This window comes from Perna viridis, chromosome 2, assembly GCF_037379345.1.
Source record: "Perna viridis isolate PV_CMFRI_1.1 ecotype Kerala chromosome 2, ASM3737934v1, whole genome shotgun sequence".
Taxonomy (NCBI): domain Eukaryota; kingdom Metazoa; phylum Mollusca; class Bivalvia; order Mytilida; family Mytilidae; genus Perna; species Perna viridis.
This window is the reverse complement of record NC_142446.1, coordinates 33,502,090-33,528,150: the sequence shown is the minus strand read 5'-3', so window position 1 is coordinate 33,528,150 and position 26,061 is coordinate 33,502,090. Positions and strand designations below refer to the sequence as shown.

At 34.4% G+C, this 26,061-nt stretch overlaps 1 protein-coding gene across 6 annotated transcripts; it reads left to right on the top strand.

The window, feature by feature from the left end:
* LOC148624726 (uncharacterized) lies at nt 1–26,022 on the top strand. 6 transcript variants are annotated; one of them, XM_088567578.1, is made up of 12 exons: nt 1–154; nt 8,137–8,223; nt 9,869–9,910; nt 14,849–14,926; nt 15,786–15,836; nt 16,109–16,147; nt 17,890–17,980; nt 18,354–18,365; nt 19,737–19,772; nt 20,402–20,710; nt 21,621–21,947; nt 24,056–26,022. In XM_088567578.1, exons 1-12 carry the CDS (start codon nt 140–142, stop codon nt 24,298–24,300), a joined length of 1,332 nt encoding a protein of 443 aa, XP_088423704.1. In that variant the 5' UTR covers nt 1–139; the 3' UTR covers nt 24,301–26,022. The 6 variants fall into 6 exon arrangements, with proteins under 6 accessions (XP_088423704.1, XP_088423706.1, XP_088423705.1 ...); XM_088567583.1 differs by lacking the exon at nt 1–154 and adding an exon at nt 254–272; XM_088567582.1 differs by lacking the exon at nt 1–154 and adding an exon at nt 7,131–7,269.
* The last annotated feature ends 39 nt before the right edge of the window (nt 26,023–26,061 follow it).

The following is a 26,061-nucleotide window of genomic DNA, read 5'->3' as shown; positions in this document are numbered from 1 at the left end:
TTAATAAACTCATTGGACTGTGGATTTAAAGAGACGGCTTTTAATTGCTTTGTGTGGAATAAAGCATATCTTCCTGGTTGAAAACATGTTTACTCAAATCATCGGGATTTTATTTTAAAATTGCGAGATATGTGTTTCGATGGCGACAAACAACGTAAGTATTTCTGATAATGTTATTTAGCGAGTTGTATATTACAGAGTACAAGTAAAACACAGCTTTGTTTTCCCCTCTTTACTGGGCATGTAGTTTCCATGATCCAGTGATTTAACACGTAAGTAATTTAAATGCACAAAATGCCTTACATAGAGTGTGCATTGTTGTTACACTATTTAAATGCATGTATCTTGATTTAATTTCATCCTTTATTTACTATGATTGGATATTATTGTTACAGGTATTTGTTTAAAAATTTACTTATGGACAGTGTATAACAATGTTCTATTTAGATAACATGTAAACATTTCTAAAACAGAGTTTTAAGTATATATTATTTCTTTAATTCCACGCTGAGCAGCAGTAATATTTTTTCTTTGAGAATGTGACTATTATTTGCTCCTGTTTGTCAAAGTTTCCATACAAAAGTCCAACCATCGAACCCACCTGGATCCGCCAGTGTTTATACAGAAAATGCAAAATGCGTATACATGTACATATTCAGAAGAGCACGTGTAAGACTGAAACAGAGTGGCACCAATTACGTGATGCATAATTTCTTACTTTTCCATTTCATAACCTCCAATATGCAATGTAGGTTCCGTTCCGTTTTAGTAATAGTAACAAAAATGATAAAATTAACGTATAGCCTGTTGTCAGCATTTGAAATATATTATATCAAAGACTTCTAGCATACCCAAACCCTTTAAAGACATATAGGCCGATTGAATGTTCAAAAGGGGACAACTCTATACAGAAAAACTTTTGTTTTAAAATAATTTGAAATCATTGGAGCAGTGCGGTCTCCTTCTTCGGTCATTCAGTAGTCACCATGCACTGCGATAGCATTACGGAAACAGACATTTATTTACACTAGAAAAGTAACGAAGTGTGAATGGCGCAAAATCCAAAAGCGATTTATAGAAACTTATATACAAGAGGGCATTGTTCGGCATTTAGAGAAAGAAAATCTATTTCATAAACAAATTGGAATTAGAGTTTAAATATTACCAACTAAAGTTGTTAACGAATCATTTTCTTGATCAGAATTATATATCTGTGTTTTAGACAATTACAAGTTTTCTAAATCGGCTTTTACATTCTGACTAAGTCTGAGCCGAAAATGCATAATACGTAATTGTTCTCCAACTTCATTGTTCAAAGTAATGGAACATGCAAATAATTTTTAAGTTCTACCAGTTTACCAGTCACGTGTATGTCATGAGAGTCTATTATTGTGTTTTACGTATATATAATAGAAAAGATAACAATATATGCCCATGTCTTTGTTGTTATAATTTATCATTATGAATGACTTCAATAACTTTTGAAATCAAAGACTGAAGTCCTCAAAGTCGCCAATCGTCAAATATTCTATGTCATGATTTTGGCTTGGTTTTAACATCCGAAATGGCACAAATGCTTTAAAATCGAGTAACTTCCATTAGAATCTTGGTTCCCTTGATCCGATTACTCTTCCGTAACCGTGGTGACCCGAACGTTTCTCAATTAAAAAAAAAACTGGTTATCAGGAAGTGCGGGTAATGCTTTCGTTTCACATATTTCTCTCAATTTTTAGCGATCTTTGGGTCGCATATGATATTGACCAGGGAATTAGATTTAGACAACTGGCAATGGCTATCACTGGCGGATCCAGAGTTTAAGGTAAAGGGGGGGGGGCAAAAACTTTCTTGACAGGATCACGAGGTAATCCGAATTTGCTAGGGGGTTTGGGGGCATGCACCCCCCCCCCCAAAGAAAGTTTTGAAATATAAAACCTCAAATCCTCAAATCAAATTTTTCAACAAATTTTAAAAATTGCAATTTTCTAAGGGGGTGGGGGAGTCCGGGCACCGATCAGCAGCATAAGTTGGTGTAGTAATGTGTAATTATGCAAATGATATGCGAATATAAAGTACTGAAATTACTAGTGCAGGAAGTCGCTTACTGCTGTCATGTCTGTGCTTTTTTAACATCATGGTTGATATGTTTGTCAACATAAATTCTGATGGGAACATATTGCATTTTCAGACTAGTTTTATATTTTTATAATGAATAACACTACTAAATTATAGATTATTCAATTAAAAGACGGAATACGAATTTAACTACATGTAATTGACTATCAATATAGATACCATTCTTTCTTTCTAATAAATTCCAATAGTGGTCGACCTTAAGTTGAGAGAGCAGTATATAATAAGTTAGATGGATGTCCTTTTGTTTTCATATCAGTTATTTCATGCACAAGGACTTGCTACCACAAGAAAATGTATGCAGCAATCTATTGCGATACTAGTTGGGATCCTTCCACTGCAATAATTCATCGTGTTATTGAAAAGACAATCAAACACCATACTACATGTACTTGAAATTAACTCGAATTCCATTCAAACGAAATAAGTCGAGAACCTGCTAAAAACTACAATACAAATGAACATTTGCGCTATAACGTCCTTAAAGAAAGATTCTTGTTTGGTAGGACCCTCATAGAATACCACACTCATTTTTTATCTGCGAAAACATGAATTTGTAGGTCTTGTCATTTACCAATTAAATTTGTTCTACAGTCTTACGGTGTTTTAAAATCTTTTTTAGTTCATGCTTCTAAATTCAATTTGAGTGGTTACTAATGTACATATCAGTGGCGTAACCCGAATTTTAGGTTAAAGGAGTGCTGCAAACAGATAAATACCCCGTTATTTGAGGGGTAAGCTTTGCAGGATTTCCTTAAAATCTAATGAATGTTTGTCTGATAGGTATATTTTCATGCATACTGCAACCTCGTAGCAATGTAGGAAAAGGAATGTCAAATTCGAGTTTTAATGTCTATTTTACAGATTGAGTGTGAGAATATCTATAATATTTTTCATATACATGTACATTTGAAAAAGATCAAAACTTTGCTACGGATGGTGCGTCAGTAAATTGAACTTGAATTGACATTTTGTGGCCACGTGCAGGTCCGGGTGTTAAAAGAATAAGCCTGCAGCAGTGCTAAGCTTGTCGAAAGAGGCGACTAAATAGTGCTCAGAACCCTAGCGGGGGGCTAGGGCGCTCTGCCCACAGAGCAACTGGGATGTGTGCCCCAGGTGGTGGTATGGGGTACCCATGGCGTGTTACATGCTGGGGTTGTCAGGCTATAATACGGAAAACCTGACCGCAAACCATAGTGGTGCACCGTGTTGGGAAAGATGCCACGTTCCTCGCACGTTAAAGAACCCTACTGTGGTATTCTCCCGGAGTAGGAACCATAGGGCTCCGCCACAGGAGGCTAAATTGCCCGATCCTACCCACCTCTCCCTATTTCCAGTGGCAATCAAAATTTGTCGACCCCATTGTCCTTGTGCCCCATCCCTTTTTCATTTCATCATCATTTCATGTCCATTTTATCATCAATTTCATGTTCATTGTCTGAATATAGCTGAAATATTGCTGCTTGGACGTTAAACCCCAACAAACAAACAAACAAAGACATTTTGTGTGTGTTGCAAGGTTATTCAAAGTAAAACTGAATAAATCGGGACAAATTGCAAAATAATTCGTATCCACATCCTTATTACATGTAATTTGTTTAAGGTAAAATGTAACAATCATTTTCGTTGATTTTTTTCTCATAAACTATGCAACACAATCGGGTTCTGTACCGGGAAGCATTGTTATCTTGAAAGCTACACTTGTAAGTGTAAAATGCATTATTCATTTCGATTTTTTTTCTACATAGTGATATTCTAGTAATGCATTCACCTGTAGTTTTAAGCTTATGGTATTTGATTAAATTAGTTTTTAGGTAAGTACACGAATGATTGAGCAGACTGAAAAAATATGAGATCCAATAAAGTGAACTTCTGTTCGATTTCAATTATTTTAAATAGATTAATTTGTATCAATTTAGATTGAAGATCAGAGTTGATATAGCAGTCGCCAGAGCCTTTAGATTTGTAAAGCCTGTTAGCAACTGCAATTACCTTTCACTAGCACAGGAAAATAGTCTTATTGGCATACCCCACTAAGATTCAAAATGCAGACAGTTAGGTCCACTGTATAGGTATATATAATATATACCATTCTTCATTCTCTGTTATTTACGCCAATAAACAAACCAATAAAGAACTTGATTAATTTGATTTGTATTAACAACGATCCATTAAAAATAGTTGACCTCTAACCTCTTATCAGTACCTGTTTATTTCTATGCATTTACCCATAAAAACCAATCATTCAATTAATAAAATTCAATATGTCGAAATATTCAAGTTGCCTTCAAATGCTTTATTCTTAGATGCACAATAAAGCATTTGATGTTTATCTAGAAATGAAAACCCTGCGAGATCATAAATAGGTAGCTATCGATCATAGAAATGAAATATGAATGAAGTGTCAATTTGAAGAGCTGTTTTCAGATATTTCATACAGTCCCTGGCGGATACATGTATTTATGAAAAGGGGCCGTGGTTCCGATCAAGAAACTGATATAAAGAAAAAGGTTCCAGACAGGGACTACACTCCCTATTCCATGCTATTGTTTGCCGCTCATGTTTGCCGAACTTTTATCAAAAGGGTAGCATAACTCAAAAATTATCCTGATACAATATATCACTGTCGTTACGTTACCGCATCGTGACATCGGAAGCCCTGAGTTAACAGATAAAACTGAAACTTTGCTTATAGGCGATGAAATAGGAATTTCTAAAATGCATTTCTCAGGAATGGTTGTCAGTCTGCGATCTCGTGATACTGCTTTTTGTAATACCAGTAATCATTTTATTTGACTATTTGGCTTGAGTTATTACAATAGTGCTGTAGGTGCCCCAGGGCCTTAAAGTGTATAGCTAGTGATTCCTTCACTAGACATAATTTTTAAAATTTTATTCTAAGACTTTAAGCGTTTATGTTAATGTACGTGTCTGTGGAACTAGGTGCCCAGAAACTAAGCGCTTTTACATGTCACATAGGTGTCTATGCGATAACTTGTAGGATTTGAGCTCTGTAGCTTTTCAACTGAGAAATGTAGCTAGTTAAGAGGGACATTTATCCAAAGACATGTTTCTTTTTTCAATAACGGTGACTTCGGTTTGAATGATTTGACAGACAGTTTTGAGCTGAAGATCTTTAAATTCAGTTTCGACTTGCCAATTTAGAAACTGGATAAGGTCAAGGGTTGAGCAGTCACAGACATGTTTAACCCCACAACATACTTTATGTGCCTGTCCGTTATTCTTTATACTTTTTTTTCAATAGATTAGGTCAATTTTCGTCTTTTATAAATAGTTTCACCTCATTTATATTAGGGTCTTTTACAGCTTGGTTTATAGTATGGGTTTTCCCAATCATTGAAGACCGTACTGTGACCTGTAGAAGTTTAATTTTTCGTTTCTTAGCATTTGGTGGATGACTGTCTCATTGACAATCATACCGCATGTTCTATTTTATATTAAAAAAGGAAGATATATTATCTATGGTAAAATCGTTACATTTCTCCCATATCCCTGTGTTCTCAATGCAACGGAAGTGTCATGCCATATACGATTTAGACACTGTGATATAATACAAAGTGCAGAAAAAACAACAAACAAACTGAAACGATGTTTTTTTTTCAGTATACGTACGCCATACATAACGAGTCCTGTCTGTATACAGATATGTTTTTTGGAGAAAGTCATACATAAATCTCTCTCTTATATGACAACATCAAGTGCCAATTTCATAGGCAATATATATATATATATTGTTCTCTTTAAGTACGACTGATTAAAATTGGTTATAAGTCTATAAATGTTTCTGAATTAGAAAGGGGAATAATATGTTATTGACATACATGTACCGCTTTCTGTCTTCTGATCGATTATCTATTTGTAAATCACAAATTTCCAGTCGAAACTTGGAGGTGGGTGGCATTATCTTTAGAACATAGTTGTCGTTTATTCAAAACGGGCGGATTTGGCAATGAATATCATTATTTTTTCGATTGTAGTAATGCTCGAGTTGATGCCATTAGAGCTTAATTGATATATTCCTAAATATTACACTATAGATACCACACAAAAAAAAAATGGTTTGATATCTATGTGTAATGTTTAAGTATTAAAAATTCCGTTATTTTCTTACGAAACTAGACAAAGTTTTATAATTTTGTTATATTTATCTATACTCACTTACTTAGTCCTTGCTATGTCGTCTTTACATATAAAGACAACCTTCCTCCACTCCTCTTTGTAGTTGGCTTTCCTATCGATGGCACCCTAGGTGTATCATTTTCCATCATTTCTCTCTCAATGGTACGGCACTATGTTGTTTAGGCCTTCCTCTTTTCATTCTTCCTTCAGGTGTCCATCTTGGGCTCATCTTGATCATGTCTTCTGGTGATCTGCGAAGAACATTAACAAGCCACCTCCACTTTTTTTGTATCAGTAAAATCTCCGTGTCTTTGTTATTCGTTATTCTATATAAGTCTGCGTTGGAGAGTTTATCTATTACATCCAGTCAGGTGCACCACAACAGATAAACAAACAAACACGATTATTTAACAACGTAACAACTTACACATACTTTTCGGTACTGAAAAGTGAGCATTATCACTTCAATTGCATGGAAGATGATGCAGTCAAATATTTCATGCTTCCTCATGATATTTTTTAACATAACAGTATCGTTAACACGCCTTAGTTTTGTTTTAATTTGTTTATCAACCGTATTTGCGATAAGCACCGTTTTAGAAGCAACGGGTTTACCCGGTTGTATATGATTACTAAATGTTGTTATTTTTTTTACAAATCTACATAATATGCATGTTTTATATATCACTTAGATTTAAAGTTCCTGACAGGGCTACGATCATGAAATTAAAGGTTCTTTTACTATATTTACTAACAAAAGACAACTAATGATTCTCAACCAGAACACGGAAGACATATGTAGCGAAATGTGACATGTAATACTATAGCCTGATAAATAGGCAAAAAAAAATTGGGAATGTGAAATTTAGACTGGAAATATACAATTACTTGTACGTCCAGTTTTATAACAGCAAAAATAACGAGAAATAAGCTTAAGAATGAGGATGTTGCATAATCTATAAACCTGTAAATATATTCACATTACTGTTACCTAAAACGGTAAGTCATTTCTTTTGTCTGAAAACGGTTCAGTCATTTATGTTGTCTGAAACGGTAAGTCATTTATGTTGTCTGAAACGGTAAGTCATTTCTGTTCTCTGAAACTGATAAGTCATTTTTGTTGCCTGAAACGGTTCACTCAATTCCGTTGTCTGAAATGGTTAAGTCATTTCGGCTTTTGTCATCAATAGCTTATCGTATAAATATCATTGCAGTTATTTGTTCAGTAAACAATGGCTCACACTAATGATAAACCATTGGCAGACAACCGCATCTAAACACGATGCAACACACCCAGTTACTTGAGATTAATGATCTTAACAAACTGAAGTGACTACCAAATAACTGAAGATTTTAAGTACTACAAAACAAAACAAAACAAAACAGAAAAAAACACGGAGTTGGAAATTCAGGGAAAAAAGACTGGCTTTCCCTTGCCGTAAGTCACTGAGAACAGTTGTCGGGTAGCAATTACGCCTTCCCTATTCTTTAGTTCAATTTTCCTCCATGAAATGAAAAGGCAAAATACGAAATAAAAATGAAATATACGTACAAAAAATCCACTTTCTTTACTCTCGGTTCAAGACCTCCCCTCCAAAAAAAAACAATAATAATAAAAAAAAATAATAAAAGAAAACAAAGCAAAACAAATAGACACACATTTCGCCCTATAAACCCTTGATGACCCTGTCAACCGTCCCCGAGCAGTTGTTTCTGTAGCAATGAATGATTTCTGCTAATTGAAAATACTTTGAAATAGATTAGTCTCAAGCAGGTTGACCTTGTTACAATGTATAATTCAAAGAGTCATTAATTACTTACATGTGTAAACATTGTCGTTTATTGTGTTTTGTGTTTTCTTGCCAGGGTGAGATTCCTGATTTTAAAAGAATAAGACCTAGTCCGACCAATCCACACAAAAGACCAACCTACATCGAACCTGGAAAAATTAGGGTAAGTTACTTTTACTTTTAAAACAATAAATAATGATCTATCAATTCCAACTTTTAATTTCCTTATTTTAAGTTGAAATTGTCCATGTGATTTAAATTTACTTGGTAGCAAATACACGATGGGAACATATAACCTTTGGTTTAAACTGCTCTGTAGATGGCATGTCACTTTACTGCTTGTAGTCCTTAGTTTGTATATTTGTGTGATCTATATTCAGTTTCTTTGTTTCTGTTTTAACAGAGGACTCAGGCCTTTTTGAACCGATGTTTAGGTGTCTTTAATTGTGTAATAATTTTTTCACAGTGGCCAGATTTAAAGGGGGTTGTCATTACGCAAAAGTGCTTTAACCCCGCCGCATATTTCGCGCCTGACCCAAGTCAGGAATTTCTAGCCTCTGTATGTCTAGCTCCGTTTTCTCCATTAGTTTATATTTTATGTTACTTGAATATATAGGGCAACTCTTTCACTGTACCTGTGTATATTGATGCTTTTGGGCCAGCTGCAGCCTGCCCTGTGGTATGAGTGTTTCCTCGTCGTTCATTGAAGATCAATGGGAGGTTTTGGGCTGACATTTTCATCCCAGTTGGGTTGTTGTCTCTTTGGCATATACACCATACCTATTCTCGTTATACAGTATCAAATTACATGAACAAACTTGAACAAATTTAATTCAGTACCGACATAAGCCAGCAGTTGGCTACATGTAGCTTTGATGCATGTTTTTGGATGCACGTACGTCGTTCGTAAATTCCGAACACACAATTTTTGTACCCACCGTTTTATACGACCACAAAAGATCCTCAGTACAAAAATAAAGCTGGAATCGATTTTAGAGTTTATGGTATGAAGTGGGTATCCAAGGAAGACCCAGGCAGTAGTTGACTTAGCTTTGTTTAAAACGATTTAAAATTGTATTCTATAAAAAAATGAATACTAATTTCGTTATTTACTGAAATGGTTAGTTAACTTTGAAACAAAGGGAAAATAATTTAAGTTCTACTCATAACTTAGTTGATTTGTTTGGAAACTTTGAAAATATATTCTGAGTTCCAAATTTGATACAGAAAAATACCCTGTTCTCTTCTTTGTCGTAATAAATTTAAAATAAAATTGGAACAGAGAATTAACAGGAAAAATTCATCATGTGCTGCCTGTATCCAAAAGGCTGTGCCTGTCTGGTTTCTCCATGGAGTCTTTTAACTGTTTAGAACCTATTGCCAAAATGGAGAAAAATAAACATCTTGGTTTAGGACATTGGAACAGATCTCTTTGGAATTATACCGCAATGTTCCATAACATAATACAATGGTTGGGACGTTCAGGAGCTTTGGGACGAAAGGGGAAAAAAGCATTTTTTGCATAAATTCGACCAATTTCAACAGGGTCTGCCTTAAAAATAATATTTTGACCACTTTCAACCTTTGTCTTAAACCTATGTTGCTGTCGTGTCAAGTTTCGCCATACGCAGTTTTTCGTTTAGTTAAAGTACTATGTGGTTGATACAAATGAAACTATATGTAAATAGTAAAGAACACACTCAAAATTATATACTACAGTATACTATATATATACTATAGTACTTGGAAACAAGCAATCAACGATAAGCTCTGGACAGACCCTCATGCTTTTGATGTCTTTTTTCCAGAAAGTCGATGGCACACTGAACACTGGAATGTCTCAAAAAGAGGTATAATCATGCATTGCTTTGTGTCTGTTGAAATTCAATCATAAAAGTCACCATTATATACATGTACATGACTGTACTTAAATTCCTCAGTATTTAATCAAACACATGTACATTGTACAATGCTTCATGTTTTATACTTCTGATTATTTTAAGAAGGTTCTACATTTCAGGTCAAATGAACTGTGTGTACTTTGAAAGTGTTTCATTTCTGCACGTGTGTGGAACTTCTTATTAATAATTCATGCTACATGTATTAAAGTTGTATCAACCAGGTATAATCGCAGGCATTTGTAGATTCATTATAATCAGAGTTTTTGCTTTGAGATTTCATGCACGGTCTTTAATGATGATTTAATGTATTCTGACTAACAGAGTAAAGATCTTAAGTTGTAATAATATTTCGCTGCCATCCATTCCATTATGTTATTGTTTATATTCACATCACCCAGATGGTGTCTTGAGAAAAAAAAATGAAATTTCAAGTTTTTGAACTCCGTCTGGTTCATATTTTCTACATAATTAACAAAAAGTATATATGGGTTTGATAATATTTATTTTCGCTTCCGGTGTTCCATTGAATTACACCTTTATGGAAATAGCCAAGAAATGCAATCGAACGCGATGTTACATTTACCCTAACGGTTTGGGCAATTTATTTCTTAATTATCTTTAGAATGAGAATTGATATGTTTACTGCAAAGTATAAACATTTCAAAATATACCACTGCCATGAATTTTGTATTTTTTATATTTAAGTAACATTATTGAAGTCACTTATCGCCAAAACTATTTTTTCGTTACCAAAAACTAAGTTCAAGTGTTTCTGCTTTACGTTAAATCCTAACAAATTTTTACAACATTTACTAATGTAGTGTTATTGCGTTAATTTTTCCATTTTGTTTTAGTTATTGATCCGAGGCTAGCCATATTGGCCTGAGGCGTAGCCGAGGATCAATAACTCAGCCAATATGGAAAACCTTATGCAATTATACCTTTATTGGCAAACTAGTCCAAAACGCTAGGCCAGTATGGATTTTAATCAGTCCAATATGACGTATTGGACGGGTAAAAGCCGCATTGAATGGCTAAATCCTGTATTGGACGGCTAGATCCCGTATTGGGGCACTTTTGTATTTTGCATTGTATTGGCTGTTTTTTTTTTTTATCATATTCAGGCTAGCTGATATGCGAACGTTTAACTCGTAAAATGTTGACTGGATTCAGTGAAAAACATAGGTTTGAATACAGAATTATTAACTGATGACTTAAAATACAATGTAAATTGCCCCTTTAATACAACAGGAGGTTTTAGCAACCATAATTTATACAGGGCAATTGCCCTGTATTAATTTAATACAGGGCACATGCCCTGTATTAATTCTGGCCCTGTATAAAAGTTAAACTTGTCTGCCATTTTGTTTGAAACAGACTATAGGAAATATGTCATACTGAGCTGTATTTAAAGGTTTGTACAGATAACTCCTGTTATTTTAAGTCATCAGTTAATAAAGGGATCATAAAATGGTTATTTTCATATTAATCCTGTATTATGTCCAAGTACAGTCGTATTGGGTTGAGATCACTTGTATTGGCCCCAGGCGAAGCCGAGGGCCAAAACAAGTGGTCGAAACCCAATACGACTGTACTTGGACATAATACAGGATTAATATGAAAATAACCATTTAATAACCCTATAATATAGTTTTACGACATAAAAAATAGAGTTAAAGCAAAATTTTGCTCTCTACTTATAATAACTCACATGAACTAACTTAACTATCTCGAAATTGTGAAAATTGAAGCATTGAAGCAGTCGGCTTGATTTTTTTTTTACCAATCTCTCATAGTTATCGATCATTTGTTTAAATGTCTCGATTTAACAATATTCTGGTAAAATATCATAATGACAATATACTTCGGATTTTGGCTTGTATTAAGCAATTTGCGTCTTTTTCCTAAATCTGCACCATGAAATCTGATTTGTTCAACGTGTCATAGTTTTCTTTTCCTCTTTCGTCTACCTCGGACTTGACTTTTTATTAGCAACTGGATGGGTGTTTCTCAGAGGACGCTTACTCTACCCATCGTACCTGGTCCTACTCCAGTAGTGTCAGAGGTTGTCTGGCAAGATATTTTCTGACTTGGTGTCATCCTAACCTCTGTCATCTAACATGTTGAAAGCCACCGCAAATGTGAATAAGCTAATCATGTGTTTTAAAATAATTTAATTCTTTTATTTACATAAAAGTAGTTTAACACACCGGAAATCAAGTGACTAAAATTCGAATTTTTTGTTGAATACCTAGAAAACATTTGTAATGAACACTGTTACCAAAGTGAATACCCGGTAGCCATTTTGAATAAGGTTACTAATTTTATGGGATACAAAATATTTTTCTCATAACGAACTTAAAGTTGGTGATTGCAATTCGTTGGTTAATTTGATATATTTTCGTTTCACAAATTAAAATTCGTAATGTACCCATTCAAAATGCTGAAAATCAAATGTGAAGTTTATTTAAACTGCTTTTCAAAAGGTTTCCAGGATTGCTGAATTTTCTTATCAGATAGGTTATTTGTTTTCCTTCAGTTTAGTCATATTCTCTCGTGTTAGGGTAAAGAAAGAGTATAAAATATTTAAATGGTAAATATTTTACTATAATTCTGCCGATTTCAAAGAACGTCGGAACGATCGGTATGCAACATTTGCGCCCGAACGTTGTAGGAGTAACCTGGTCCATGTGAGTCCTTTTATGGGAGTCAGAGTTGCTCATTTACTTATGTTACTGTGTAACTATGTATTATTTTGATTATGTTCTTTGTTGTGTTCGTCTGTCTTCCAAGTCCCTGGATAACATTTCCGCTAGCATTGTGGTTTTCTTGATTACTCTTAAGGCATGAGATTAAAAAAAAAACGCATTTAAAACGAAATACGTTGGAAGAAATACATGTCTGCAGGGTATATAATTATTTTCTGTGGAATTAGTTCATTTTCTTAGAAATTTGGTTCATATATTCATCCGATGAAATGGAAACATTAGATCGGCAAGATAGAAGCTGAATATGGCAACAACATCGTGCTGCGAGACCGTCCGAGATAAGCATTTATTTATTTACTTTATGGGAAGGGGGATCTGCCAAGGATCGACATCTCTGTATAGGAGATTGTGGTTTTACTAAGCACGTTTAACGTTCCATAACTTTACATGTTTTTAAAAAGAAGTAATTTTCAAGGTTTAACTATGAATTCTTACGACAAGTGACATCTTAAAGTTGCATATCGTAGCAAAATAAGGCTTTCAAAACCATTATCCTAATATGATTGTGCCCCGTGCGGGTCTGGGTGCAAAAGAATAGACTCACAGCAGCGCTAAGCTTTACGTAAAAGGCGACTAAATAGTGCTAAGAACCCTGACCGGGGGCTAGGGCGCCCAGAGTAACTGGGTTGTGAGCCCCAGGTGGTGGAATGGGGTAACCCTGGCATGTTTCATAGTTGGTTCGACAGACCAAAATAAGGAAAACCTGACCGCAAACCATAGCGGTGCAACGTGTTGGGAAAGATGCCATGTTCCTCGCATGTTAAAGAACCCATCTGTGGTATTCTTCTAGAGTAGGACCCAATTTCCTGTGGCAATCAAACTTAGTCGACACCATCATCCATGTATCCCACTCCATTTTCATTTTATCATTATTTCATGTTCATTTTATCATCCATTACATGTTCATCGCCTGAATATAGGTAAAATATTGCTACTCGGGCGTTAAACCCCAACAATCAATCAACCTAATATGATTGTAGAAATTCTTCACCAAAATTACTTGAAAAATAATACTGAAAATCCATTTTTATAATTTCTAAATTCCAGACAATTTCATGGTAAAAGGGGCAATTTCAACATAATATCCGTTTTTTTTCTAATTTCATTCCATATTTTGCGATTGTAACACAAATGTTGTACGATCGAAATTGTTTCTCCTCCATAGACTTTATCTTCCTGTTTTGACACTTCCGGTTCTTACATACAAGTTATTTAGACATCCCTATATATTTAGTTATAATTTTGCTCATGGGAGGTTTTTCTTTGTAACACGTGTGCAGCATAACGAAATTTGCAATGTTTGATGAATGGGACAGCACAAAATCTGATGTTAGATAATCGATGGAACCATTCCCATATAAAATATTGACACTTTATCTATCGTGTTCTTATTCCAAATTATAATGAAACTTAAAAAAAAATAGTCACAACTCTTTGCACTGCAGTTTATACACTTTAGTATTTGAAGCGTATATACTGATTTCATAACTGATTTTATCAAACATTAACATACAGAAATGTATGAATATCGTTCACAAAAAGGGTGTTTTTAATTTGAGAAGAGATTTTATTATATTAATATATCAAATTTTACGAGAATGGATATGGTAAATTTGTCAAAGCGACAAAAAATGTCAACTCAAGGTCATACTTTGGTCTTCAATGAACGACGAGGAAATCCTCACACCACAGGGCACGCTGCAGTTGGCCCAAAAACATTTATACAGGTACAGCGAAATAGCATCTCTTATAGACCCATGCAGGCAACATGAACGTAAACTGGAAATGAAAACGAGATAACTTAAAGATATACAGAAGCCATAAATTCCGAACTTGGGACAGGCCCATAAAAATGCGGCGGCGTTAAAGTACTTTGGATTGGTCACATTTTCCCCTTTTATATCTCGTCACTGTGAAAAAAATGCACAATTGAACATGCCTAAGAATTAGTTCAAAAAGGTCAGACTCCCTTAAGCTGGCCAAAATCGAAATAAAGAAACTGATTATAAGTTGCACAAATACACAAACAAAAAAAACTACTAGTATTACATATGTAATACCACTGAAGCATCAACGTTATTGGCCTCATTGACATTACCAATTCTTTCTTCATATTTAGGAAATAAAGGGATACGATCAGCAACAAACACATGTCCTTCAGCCATGGACGCCAAGTCGGATAGAACCGCCGTATGATGTACGTACATTGAATTATTTAACCCACATAATATCAGTCATTATATTCCCCTGATCTATGATTGCTCCTCGTTAGGTGCACCGACAGATAGAGTGCGCCGAATTATTTTAGTTGTGTATTATTTGAATTGAACCGAATGAAAAGTCGGGATGATAGGGTGTGGGTAAGGAACGAGGAATTAGTACAATGTTTGTTTCATCAATTTCAAATTACGGAGAGGAAAAGTGGTAAATGCTACACTCTGTCCAATGTCTATCATTTTGTGCGCATAATGTAATATTTTTTTTCTCAGGGCTCCGTAAGTAGAAGCCCATATATTTATACTTTTCTCAGATTGCGTACTTAAATGACCAAACAATAGATGGGTGACTTCAGTACACTGTATTAGCTAAAGGGACGTAAATGTAGTCGCAATCGATAAATAACGATTCAAATGGTGTAGAAGCGATTGTATGGCGCGGAATGTGTGTCATAATTCTATATTAATGCTATTACATATTATTTATCTATATGACTTTAGAAATAGAATTACGCATATGCAAAATTAATTACGCCATTACATAAATACAATAATGCATTTGCTGAATTGATTACTCGATTGTATACATATATATTAATGGCATATGAAAAATAATTATGAGATTGCATAAACAGAATTATGCATATGCAGAAATAATAATGCAAACGCATAAACATATTTATGTAATAGCGTCAATATTGAATTAAGACACGCTTTCGGCGCCATAAGTGGTAACAATACATTTGACACAGTCCCAGTTTTCGCTTCCATTTTATGCCATACGGTAAGATATGTTATACAAATGTATATCTAAGACAGTAAACTACATGTATATTATAGAATGACACAGTTGAAGATAAGAAACCGGATCTAACAGAAAAGGAAAAACAGGCAAGTACATAATCACTCAGAAACTTACTTTAATAATTTCGTATTTTGTTAAAACCTAGTTTTATTTTAACCACGATTACTTCCACCGTCAAAATCATTTTCTGTAATAAACTCCTTGGTGCATGACACATCAAAACATGGTTTAGTTGATTTTATGGTTTTACCATGTTTAAAAAGATACCAGAAATCTTTCATGGTAAATGTATTTTAGTACAAGAATACGGCTTCGTTTGTGGACAAGAGTAATTTTTTTACTTCTGCTTGAATTTTAGACGTCTACATGTTCGCGTAGTTGTGATACGTGTAATATGGTAAGGCTGAGTTATGAATGAAGTTTTGTCCTTTTTCGGAGCATGGTATTGACATCTTTACTGGAGTTTGGGAAGCACAATTGTATTGAGGGGCACAAAATAAGCACAAGTGTTTGAGACCCTGTTATGATAGAATTATCAAAATCAATTTTAGGCTATAAGTTGTTTTAATTATACGATAGAAAAAAGGGACAGGAGCGAATCTAGACACTTTGAAAAGGAGGGGTGCCAGCCAGGGTTTCTCAGAAAAGAGGGGTCCCAACCATCTGCACCCCTTCTTGATCCGCCACTGAGGGATATGGTGAAACGTAACAAATGTACCAGCGTATAACCTGATTGCAAACACACTACAAAGTTCACTCAATAACACATCAAAATCTCTCCATGGAAAACCTTAACATACTTGTACACCATAAAAAACAAAATGATATATCCTCTGAAAGATTTCTCGCAGTTACTGAAAACTAGCTCAGAACACATCAAAGAACGACAATACCATCAAAACTACCAGCATTATACCCCCTTCATATACACGAATCGTCCTACGAATAATCAATTCGTAGTCATTTGCAAGCATTCCTATTTAACTCGTAGACATTCGTAAACAGCATTCTTATTTAACTCGTAGCAATTCGTTGACAGCATTCCTATTTAACTCGTAGACATTCGTAAACAACATCCTTATTCATCTCGTAGCAATTCGTTAACAGCATTCCTATTCAACTCGTAGACATTCGAAAACAGCATTCCTATTTTACTCGTAGACATTCGCAGATATTTACATGTACATCAGTTCGCAAAAACGTTCATTTTTTATATGTAAAAAAATTAAACAAATGTCCACGATTTTTTATTGAATATTTATTCGCAAAGAGCTTGTAAACCACTCTTGCATCGTTACCGTTGGCAATAACTCGTAGAGTATTCGCAAGAACTGTTTGGTTTGCTATTTTATACAATTGTTTTACGAATAAACACGATTTCAAGCAAGCACTTTGCGAATGCATACGAATACTTTTCCCAGGACGAAGAGGGATAAGTTGTAATGCCAGTGGGCGAAGAATTTTAGAATACCTTTAGTAAATTTTAATATCCTTATAATATTTAATTTTTTAATTACAATCATTTAAAACGGCATTACTCGACACGAACTAAATTTATATTAACACATTCCAAAATGGTAATAGTGTTTCATATATATGCTTCATAAGATGCATATCAAGTTTTTCAAAAACAGCTATCTACAATGATAATTTAAAATGTTGAACAGAAGTCGATAATGTTATTGATCAAATTCGCATTGCATACACAAACGTAGGTCCAGCAAATATTAATGGAATATCATTCTGACATTTGTGTTAAACTTCGTAACTTGCGTTTGTTCGGTGTGTTTTTTTCTGCTCCTTATGTCACCTCTGATAAGGTCTGAATTTTATAAGGATTGACACTTAAATAAACATCTTCTCTTTTGGTATAGTCCAATTCGAAATGAGATGATTTTTGGCTACAAAAATGTATCTCATTTCTCCTTTGAAATTATCAAAATCGCTAAATATGTTCCAGTTACTATAGCATTGCAAACCCTGCAATATTTTCTATTCCAGCAGCTTGCACATTTATAACACTGCGTTACATTTTTGCTTGTATCCCAGCTGCTAGTATTCACATATGCGATGTTTTTTTGTATTATATTTGCTTGTATATTGAAACCCTGCATTATTTGTGTTTTGTTTTTATTCTAGTGGAAATGGTGGATCAAGTTTGGGGCAGGGATAACGGTCATCCTAGTAGCTGTCGCTGCAGCAGTTTTCTTTTTCAGTTATTATGAAAATCGTAAGTACTTTCTAAAATATATTATGCTTAACTACAAGATTTTCTTGATAAAAAAATTGTCCAAAAGGGTTAACTTACATACGTGTACAATGTAATAGGGTAAATAACAGGAAATTCTCCTGTGTAAAGGATAACATACAACATGTATTTGCTATTTCATACATGTAGCTTTTTCACCCCTGCTACACTTAGAACTAAACCTCACCTCTTTATGCAAATAAGTACACTGATTGTTTACTGTAGCAGATGATTTGTACATTAATACTTATGATGTTGAATTTCCTACACATTTATACTGAGTACGTAATACAGACATGAATGTTGTGATAATAAATTGATGTTTCATTTTGTTTTTTTTGTCTTTTTTTTACAGCACATACCTATCGTAAGTATATATACCTTTATTGATATCTTATAAAAGAAGATGTCAGTGTCGAAACTATTTTCTAAGGTCTAAAGACAATTTTAATGAGAATTCATTCATAAGGGAGATTTAAAATGCCACCAAAGATATTTATTTATTATACTATCCGTAGAGAGTCTTGATTTTCACTACTTCGTGTTTTAATGGAGGAAAGAAGTGATAAAGGCGATTTTGATAATATAAAGGATAAAAACTTCATTTTTGGTCACTATAAAACCAATAGTTCTCTAATCATTTTAACATAGATTATACCGGACGTTTAAAATGGAAACTGTATGACAAACATGATGATTTAGACTTTCCAATAGTAAACTTCCCTTTTCTGAATGGCAATATACCAACTTCTCTAGTCTATGCCGATGTCCGTAGAGGTCGGTTTTATTTTGTCATCTACCGGAAGTGGATTTGTTTATTTCAAATCATAGCATACTTCAATATAATAATGACTGTGTACTTGTACCAAAGTTTTGAAAGTGGTTTGGTGGTACATTTTGCAGATCCATCTATGTAGCGTTGTTTCTGTGTATTCTTGTGGATTTTAGGAATCCATTACATAGACGGTAGACCACAATCATCGTCTTTGGTAGAGACACCAAAAGAGGATAGCACAGATTTATGGTTTTCCACTATCTCTTCTTTGGAGAGTGTGGTAACAGTATAGATCTTATTACTACTGTTATTTTCTACATCTAGGTCTGTGATAATAAACATTGGATGTAATACGTTTAAGAGACAAAAACAATGTTGTTTTGGGCTTTGTCTGTTGGTCGACAACGCATTTGTCATGTATAGTAAACAAGGTTTTTGCTGCATCGGGGTCATTGAAAACTGATGTAGCATTGACACTCACTGACCCACTTAAAACTTTCATACTTTCAAAATTTAAGACCTCACAGCCTTTACCCACTGTGACAGAGAATCAATGTCTCTTTGTCCTCGTTTTATCCATTTTCTTGCGTAGTCCTCCACGCCATCCATAAGAACTTTAATGTTAAAATTCCAATTGGAGCGTGGTTTACAGTACTTGGGACCTTTAGAAAGGACCTTACGGATAAATTCGTTTTCGATGATGTTTAAATCTCCCGTAATGTTGTGATCGGAAAGACCATATTTGAATTGAGTTTTTGCAGTCAGGTGGTTTAGCCTTGAAGTCCTCAATCTCGAGGTCCTGGAAGACACAATGTTCCCACAATGTTTGGAATGCAATTAAATATTCTCTAACAAATGTGATGTGATATCCTTTTCATTTCACTGTCTTTTTCTACTTAACGACATTAAATTTCATTAAGAATTAGTAGTTTTGAAAATTTATTATTTTTTTTTTAAATTCAGGACATACAGGAAATCCCAGCAGCAAATCATCCCAATGTAAGTTAAACTTTTGTTTATACTTTTTATTAAAAAGACTTAGTAATTTGCACACAAAACAATTTGTTGCAGTGCCAGCCGGTTATCGAACCTGGGCCATTGGCACTATAAGCCAACGCCCTGCCAACTGTTACATACGCGCAGTATTTAAATCGTCTACTTGCAAGAGGTAGTCACCGCTACAGGAGAAATTGGCATCATCCACCATTAAAATGTCGTTTAAACAATTTCCAAATGTCATAATCCAGGGAACAAACACAAAGAAAAAAAGCAGAAACAAAAACAAGAACAAAGAGAAACCAAAGGAAACACACACATAGATAGTCGCACACGAAGAGTTAACAAAGCTTTTGTAAAATACCCGTTTCACTGCAGTTCAAGTACAAAATGCGTTTGACATTCCAAATATCAATATTATGTTGTTTTCTTTCATAAAAAAATAAAAATGACGCAAAGGTTTTAATCTTAGAGCATGTTTGACGATGTTGTTAATTTACAGCACATGTTCTTTTTGTAATTTTGCAATTATGAAAAGGAAAAATAAAAAAAAACTCGGATCATAGGTCTCAACGTGACTAGATAAAATAAAGATAATTCGGCAGTAGACTAGCATGCCTTTCTCGTTTCAGATTGCACGCGTTCACATAAGGACGTTAGCTTCAACGACATCTTAATGTTGAATTGCGTACTCGATGATGAACCAGTGTCACTCAATATCACATTTAATCCAGAGTATGGGTCCTACAGATCCGTTGAAACTTTGCATTTCTCGCTAAATAACCCTCGTTTATGGGAGCAGGGTTGGAACATCTCAAAAATAAAAAATTTTGTTAATATAACAAAACCACCAGCTAAATGCAACAGTGGAGGGCATTATACATTTGTATTCGTCAGCGGGGACAAAACTTTTAACCATACTGAATTTGTTACTATAAAGAGTACGTATGAACTATGATGGATTTTAAGACATAGATTCTATTTTCGTGGTTTATACCTTATATCGTTTAAACTATCATTTGGAACATCTAGGTTTTCCTTTTTCAAGAGTTCACGTGGATATAGTATTCCCGGCAATGAATACTTTTTTAAGGACCAATATACACTTGTATCTTTAGGTCTAATTGAGGTGCTTTGAAGTTGTAATGCATGTACTTTAAGGTTGTGATACACGTGCTTTGATGAATTCCAGTCGAAGTTTAATTTACGCGAAAAAATATCCTACATGTAACTGCTTATAGTATCGAAGCATTATAGATGTCTTTTGTTTTCCCGAGATGTATTTCTAAAGTCGTTTAAATGGTCGCATCTTCCAAGTTCTTTCAAATGTATTATTTTTCGAGTAATGTATATAACCGTAATATTGACCACATTGCAGTAAATTCGAAGTAAATACAATGTAGCAGTGTGAAAGTGGTCTGTGACACTTTTGATAATGATTCTTACACCAAAAACAACTTCAATTTAACAGCTCATGTTTGCATTACATGTAAGAATCAGAAATAATGGGAAGAAAATGCATTAAAGCCCTTCGATATGACTATTTCACTCAAAGAAGTTCTCACAATTTGAGGTAGCAACTGTACATGATATTTCTGGAAATTGAGGTTAGACATAGTGTATCCACCCTTGAATCCTTCATTTGTAGTGAATTTCAATAACATCATAACTCATTTTACCAAAATTATATATTAATACATGGTCAAATTCCTTGATTTTAATGGTACAAATATTTAAATTGCATACCAAAGCGGTTGTTTCACTACAGATTAATTTCATATCATGCTGCACGTCTTCATATAAGAAAATCTTGTTGTAAATTGAAGCATAAAGCATCTTTCACTTTCTTAGGTAAACTGTCTGATGTTTCACTTGAAGTTGAACAAAGCAACGAAACAGACAGCGGGTTCTACCAGATAAAGTGTTCTGCCCGCAGTGGGTGCACGCCCGCACCAATTTCACTCCTTGGAATATTTACCGGAGAAAAAACTGAACCGATATTTGGTGTGAATTTTACTTGCCTGATTAATTACAATGATGATGATGGATGGACAGTTAGCTGTACTGGTACTGTACCGGATAATGTGTATTCATCACTGAACAGCATCGCATGCCGACCTACAACAGGGAACAAGAAAGTTGACGATGAAAAAGAAATTAAATATACAATATGTAGAGGTATTATTCAATGTACTTACATGGGTGTTCATTCCCAAGCACTGTCCCCATTCTTTTAAACACTCTTTTGAAATTCCAAGCCTATATGTTATGGTCATGAGCCACTCATTAAATGTTAATGCAACTTATAGTTGGTGCCTTCAGGACAGTTTTTATAATCGAAATCGTGCAAATTATGGTTTTATAGGGGAAAACATTTAAAGTGAAATATTTTTATATGCAGGGAGTGCATGTCCACAACCAAATACATATTTTCTATTTATGTAGTATTTTTATGTACTATTCGGACATTGGAAGGACCTCTCCATCATGTAAAGGGAGTAGTTTATTTGATTATATTCTTCGCCATGTAAAATGTATTTTCCCTGTCTGTCCAACTTTTGAATCACCATGAGGATGTAACCAAAACCATATTTGCATGTATATTTCGAGTGAAAAGAAATATATTATAAAGTAATTATTGTTTAATTCAAGAGTTTTAGACGATTTCAGTCCGTAATTCAGTCATGAAAATATTGACAATTTCGTGTGTAAATGTCCTATGCAGGGAGCCTTTTTATTTCAAAAACAAACAAATTCGGAATTTTAATCAATTCACTTGAAATATGACACCCTGTTTTTTTGCCCTTACATTTTATGTATACACCATTAACAGATTCAGGAATCGTGTCAATTGACTGGCAATAGAAAGTGAATATGGGTAACAACAAAATTACCGAACACTAATCCGATTCATTATCAAATCATATTCAGTTAAGATCCCGACTTAAAAACATTATACATCATTGTTTTTCCGAAAAAGATGGTAAACCTAGATACAAATATATAGTTCTTGGTAGAGATTCCTCATACTTTGTAAGAAATAATTCCAAATCATCGTCCATATATACAAGATGTTTACAAAATGCTGGAATTTTTAATCGACAACATATTTGTCCAGTATGGTGGACGCGTTTTTCAACAAACCTTTTGCATTCCAATAGGAACAAATTGTGCTCCTCTACTTGCTGACATATTCCCTCACTCTTATTAGGCCGACTTTATAGCTGATATGACCCGAAAGAAAGAATATCTTTTGGCTAGATCCTTAAATCTCACTTTCCGCTATATAGATAACGTATTATCTTTAAACAATCCTAAATTCGGGAATTTGATACATCGCATCTACCCCAAAGAACTTGAGATAAAGGATATTACAGACACTATGAAGTCGGCTTCATATCTTTACCTACACTTAGAAATCGATGGTAAAGAAAACTATTGACCAAACTTTACGACAAATGTGATGACTTTTCATTCAGAATTGTCAGCTTCTCTCTCACCTGTGGCAACATCCCTTCAGCACCTGCGTATGGAATGTTCATATTATACATTATGCCAGAGTTTGCCGAAACTACGTTTCATGGTCGTCATCATGAACCAGTGGATCGTAATGGTGTATCCATCGGCACTATGAAAACTGATTTATTCAGCGTGTTATAGTTTTCCTTTCCTCGTTTGTCTACCCAGAACTTAACTTTTTATGAACAACTCGACGGTTGTTTCTAGAAAAGCAGAGGACGCTTACCATACCGGTGCACCCGGTCCATGCTCCCAGTTTTTAGTGGAGTCCGAGTTGCTCATTTGCTTTTGTTACTTTGTATGTATGATTTTTGTTACCTCATGTTCTTTGTTGTGTATGTCTGTTTTCCATGTTTTGTCTTTGTCCCTGTGTTACATTCTTTTGATTACCGCTATAACCTTGGTCCCCTTGATTATTCTTTCAAGTCCAAAACAAATTTAGCAAAATAGATATTACACCACAGGAGCATCTGGTACCGCAATGGTCCTGACTTTGTGCAGGTATTTCAAACAAAATGGTGGATTACATCTAGGTTTTACAGCGCGCTAAACCTTCCTCTTCCATTGCGGTGTGAATATACCGGTGGTGATTAAATAGCATTTGCATGCTATTGCGTCCTAAATTGGTAAATCTGCGGTTACATCAAATCAACACTCGGTAATTTTAAGTTGAATCAAAGAGTAAACAAACTGTTTGATAATAAATAGTTTTAGCAAAAAATGTAAATTTAAATGTAAACCGATTAATGTACTTTCATGAATTTCAGACTGCATTTTCGAGTGTCCAAAGAGCAGCAATGACACCTATTGGTACGATCATCAGATATGCAACATTTTCCACAGGTGTAGCGGGGGAGTCTTGTATACTCAGCCCTGTCCCCCGCAAACTTACTTCAGCGCCATTACTTGTGCTTGTGATCACACTAATAATTTACCAGGGAAATGTGATAAGAGTAATAAAAGGGTTGAACTTTTGCCTGGAAGAAATTCTTGTGAATATGAGCAAAATTAAAATATGTGTGTGTACTGAAGAATCAAACTAATATTAACATATGCGTACATGGATATTTATAATAACAAATACTTTGTCAGCTATTTATAAAATGAAAACAATTATTTTGTTTCTTAACCATTGTGTCCGATTTTTCATTCAACATTTGAATTATGCTGTTACAGTAATTTCATTTATAATATGGCACCAGTAAAATACTATATTCGACGACACATACAGCACATTTTCGATTTGAAGCTCTATTTTTTAAACTGTCAGGACTTACCGCTAGAGTTGTCTCTCTTTTATTTAATCTGAATATAGTTCACATATACGAGTCGTTTATTGGATGAAATCGTGCGTAACAAATCCTTACGTGAAAATCTTAATATACGTCATGTTGGTTTCTACGGGACGATTTGTTTACAAACGAAGTTCGTAAGTTCCCGTCGAACTCCGGTGACAATCTTCTGCTTGATCAACTACTTCGCATTGTATGTTGCTCGCGAATAAATCCGAAATATCCGAACTAACGCAGAAATGCATTCTAGGTTCTTCGGTTTTTGGACGAACCGTATAAACGTTAACAACATCTCCTGCTCGATCACTGTAAACATGGCCGACTTCTGACATTGTGAATATTGGGGCCGAGAATTAAAATCTCACCGGAATTTAACGATTCACTGTTTAAGGAGAAGCCATTTGGCTAAACGAATGAGCAAGTCATTTAAGGCAATTTAAACGACGGTAGGTGTCAATAAAGTCGTAGAAAATATTTTTATTCATATTTTAACAGTATTTTATTTATGCGACGCCGAGTATAGGCGGATGAGTAGGTTACGTCCGCGGATAAAATTAAAGAAATATCGTAATTATTCATTTGGCTCCTTTATAAAACAAATTATCATTTTTTTCTTTATACTTGCACAAGGCGTATAATTTTATTGAGCGGGTCATCCAGGAAAGAGCCAGACAGTGAGTTTCACATGTCAAATTTTGTTGAAAAAAACATTCCATTCATTCAGGAAAAAAGAATGCTGGTTTGAATATTGCTAAAATTGTAAGAAAGAAATAAATTACTGAGAAACAACAGAAACTTTGGAAAAAGCAAATAACACTTTGATCAGTTCGTTATTTTTTATAGTTAATAATAAGTATATTCCGAGTTATCCACTTTTGATACAGAAAAAAAATCCTTTCTTCTCTGGCACCATAATGTGTTTTAGTAGCAGTCTTTCTAAAATTCAGACAGGAGGTAATTCATGCTTGTCAAAAACCCACCGAATTAATTTGTAGTATTTGTTCAGTTACTAAACACATAACCAGTCTTAGCTTTTCATCTGATATAAGTTATATAGATTTTACATGAAATTGGCATTTTGCAAGATTTGTCGTTCTTGATTCGTTTGGTTGGTTGGTTTTATTAGTAGATTATTGCATGATTTTCTAAAAAAAAAGCATTGTTTGTTTGGTGGTTTTTTCTACACCATGAATCATTTTACCATTGGTAATGTCTGAACTTTATATGGACTGGTATTTAGCATTACATGTACATTGTAGCAAAACAAGTGGTACAGTGATAAAATTCACTCTGCGAATTCAGTATTATTTCTACGTGGACAGTCTTTTAATGGCTAACTTACTGATAGTTACTGCCTGCGGATTTCATTGCTCTACACAAAATACATTGTATCTGACGGCATTATATTAATTTAACAGAAAATACAGAGACATTACACCTGTTTTTATTGTTATTCTTTGTCGTACTGATAAGGCAAGAGT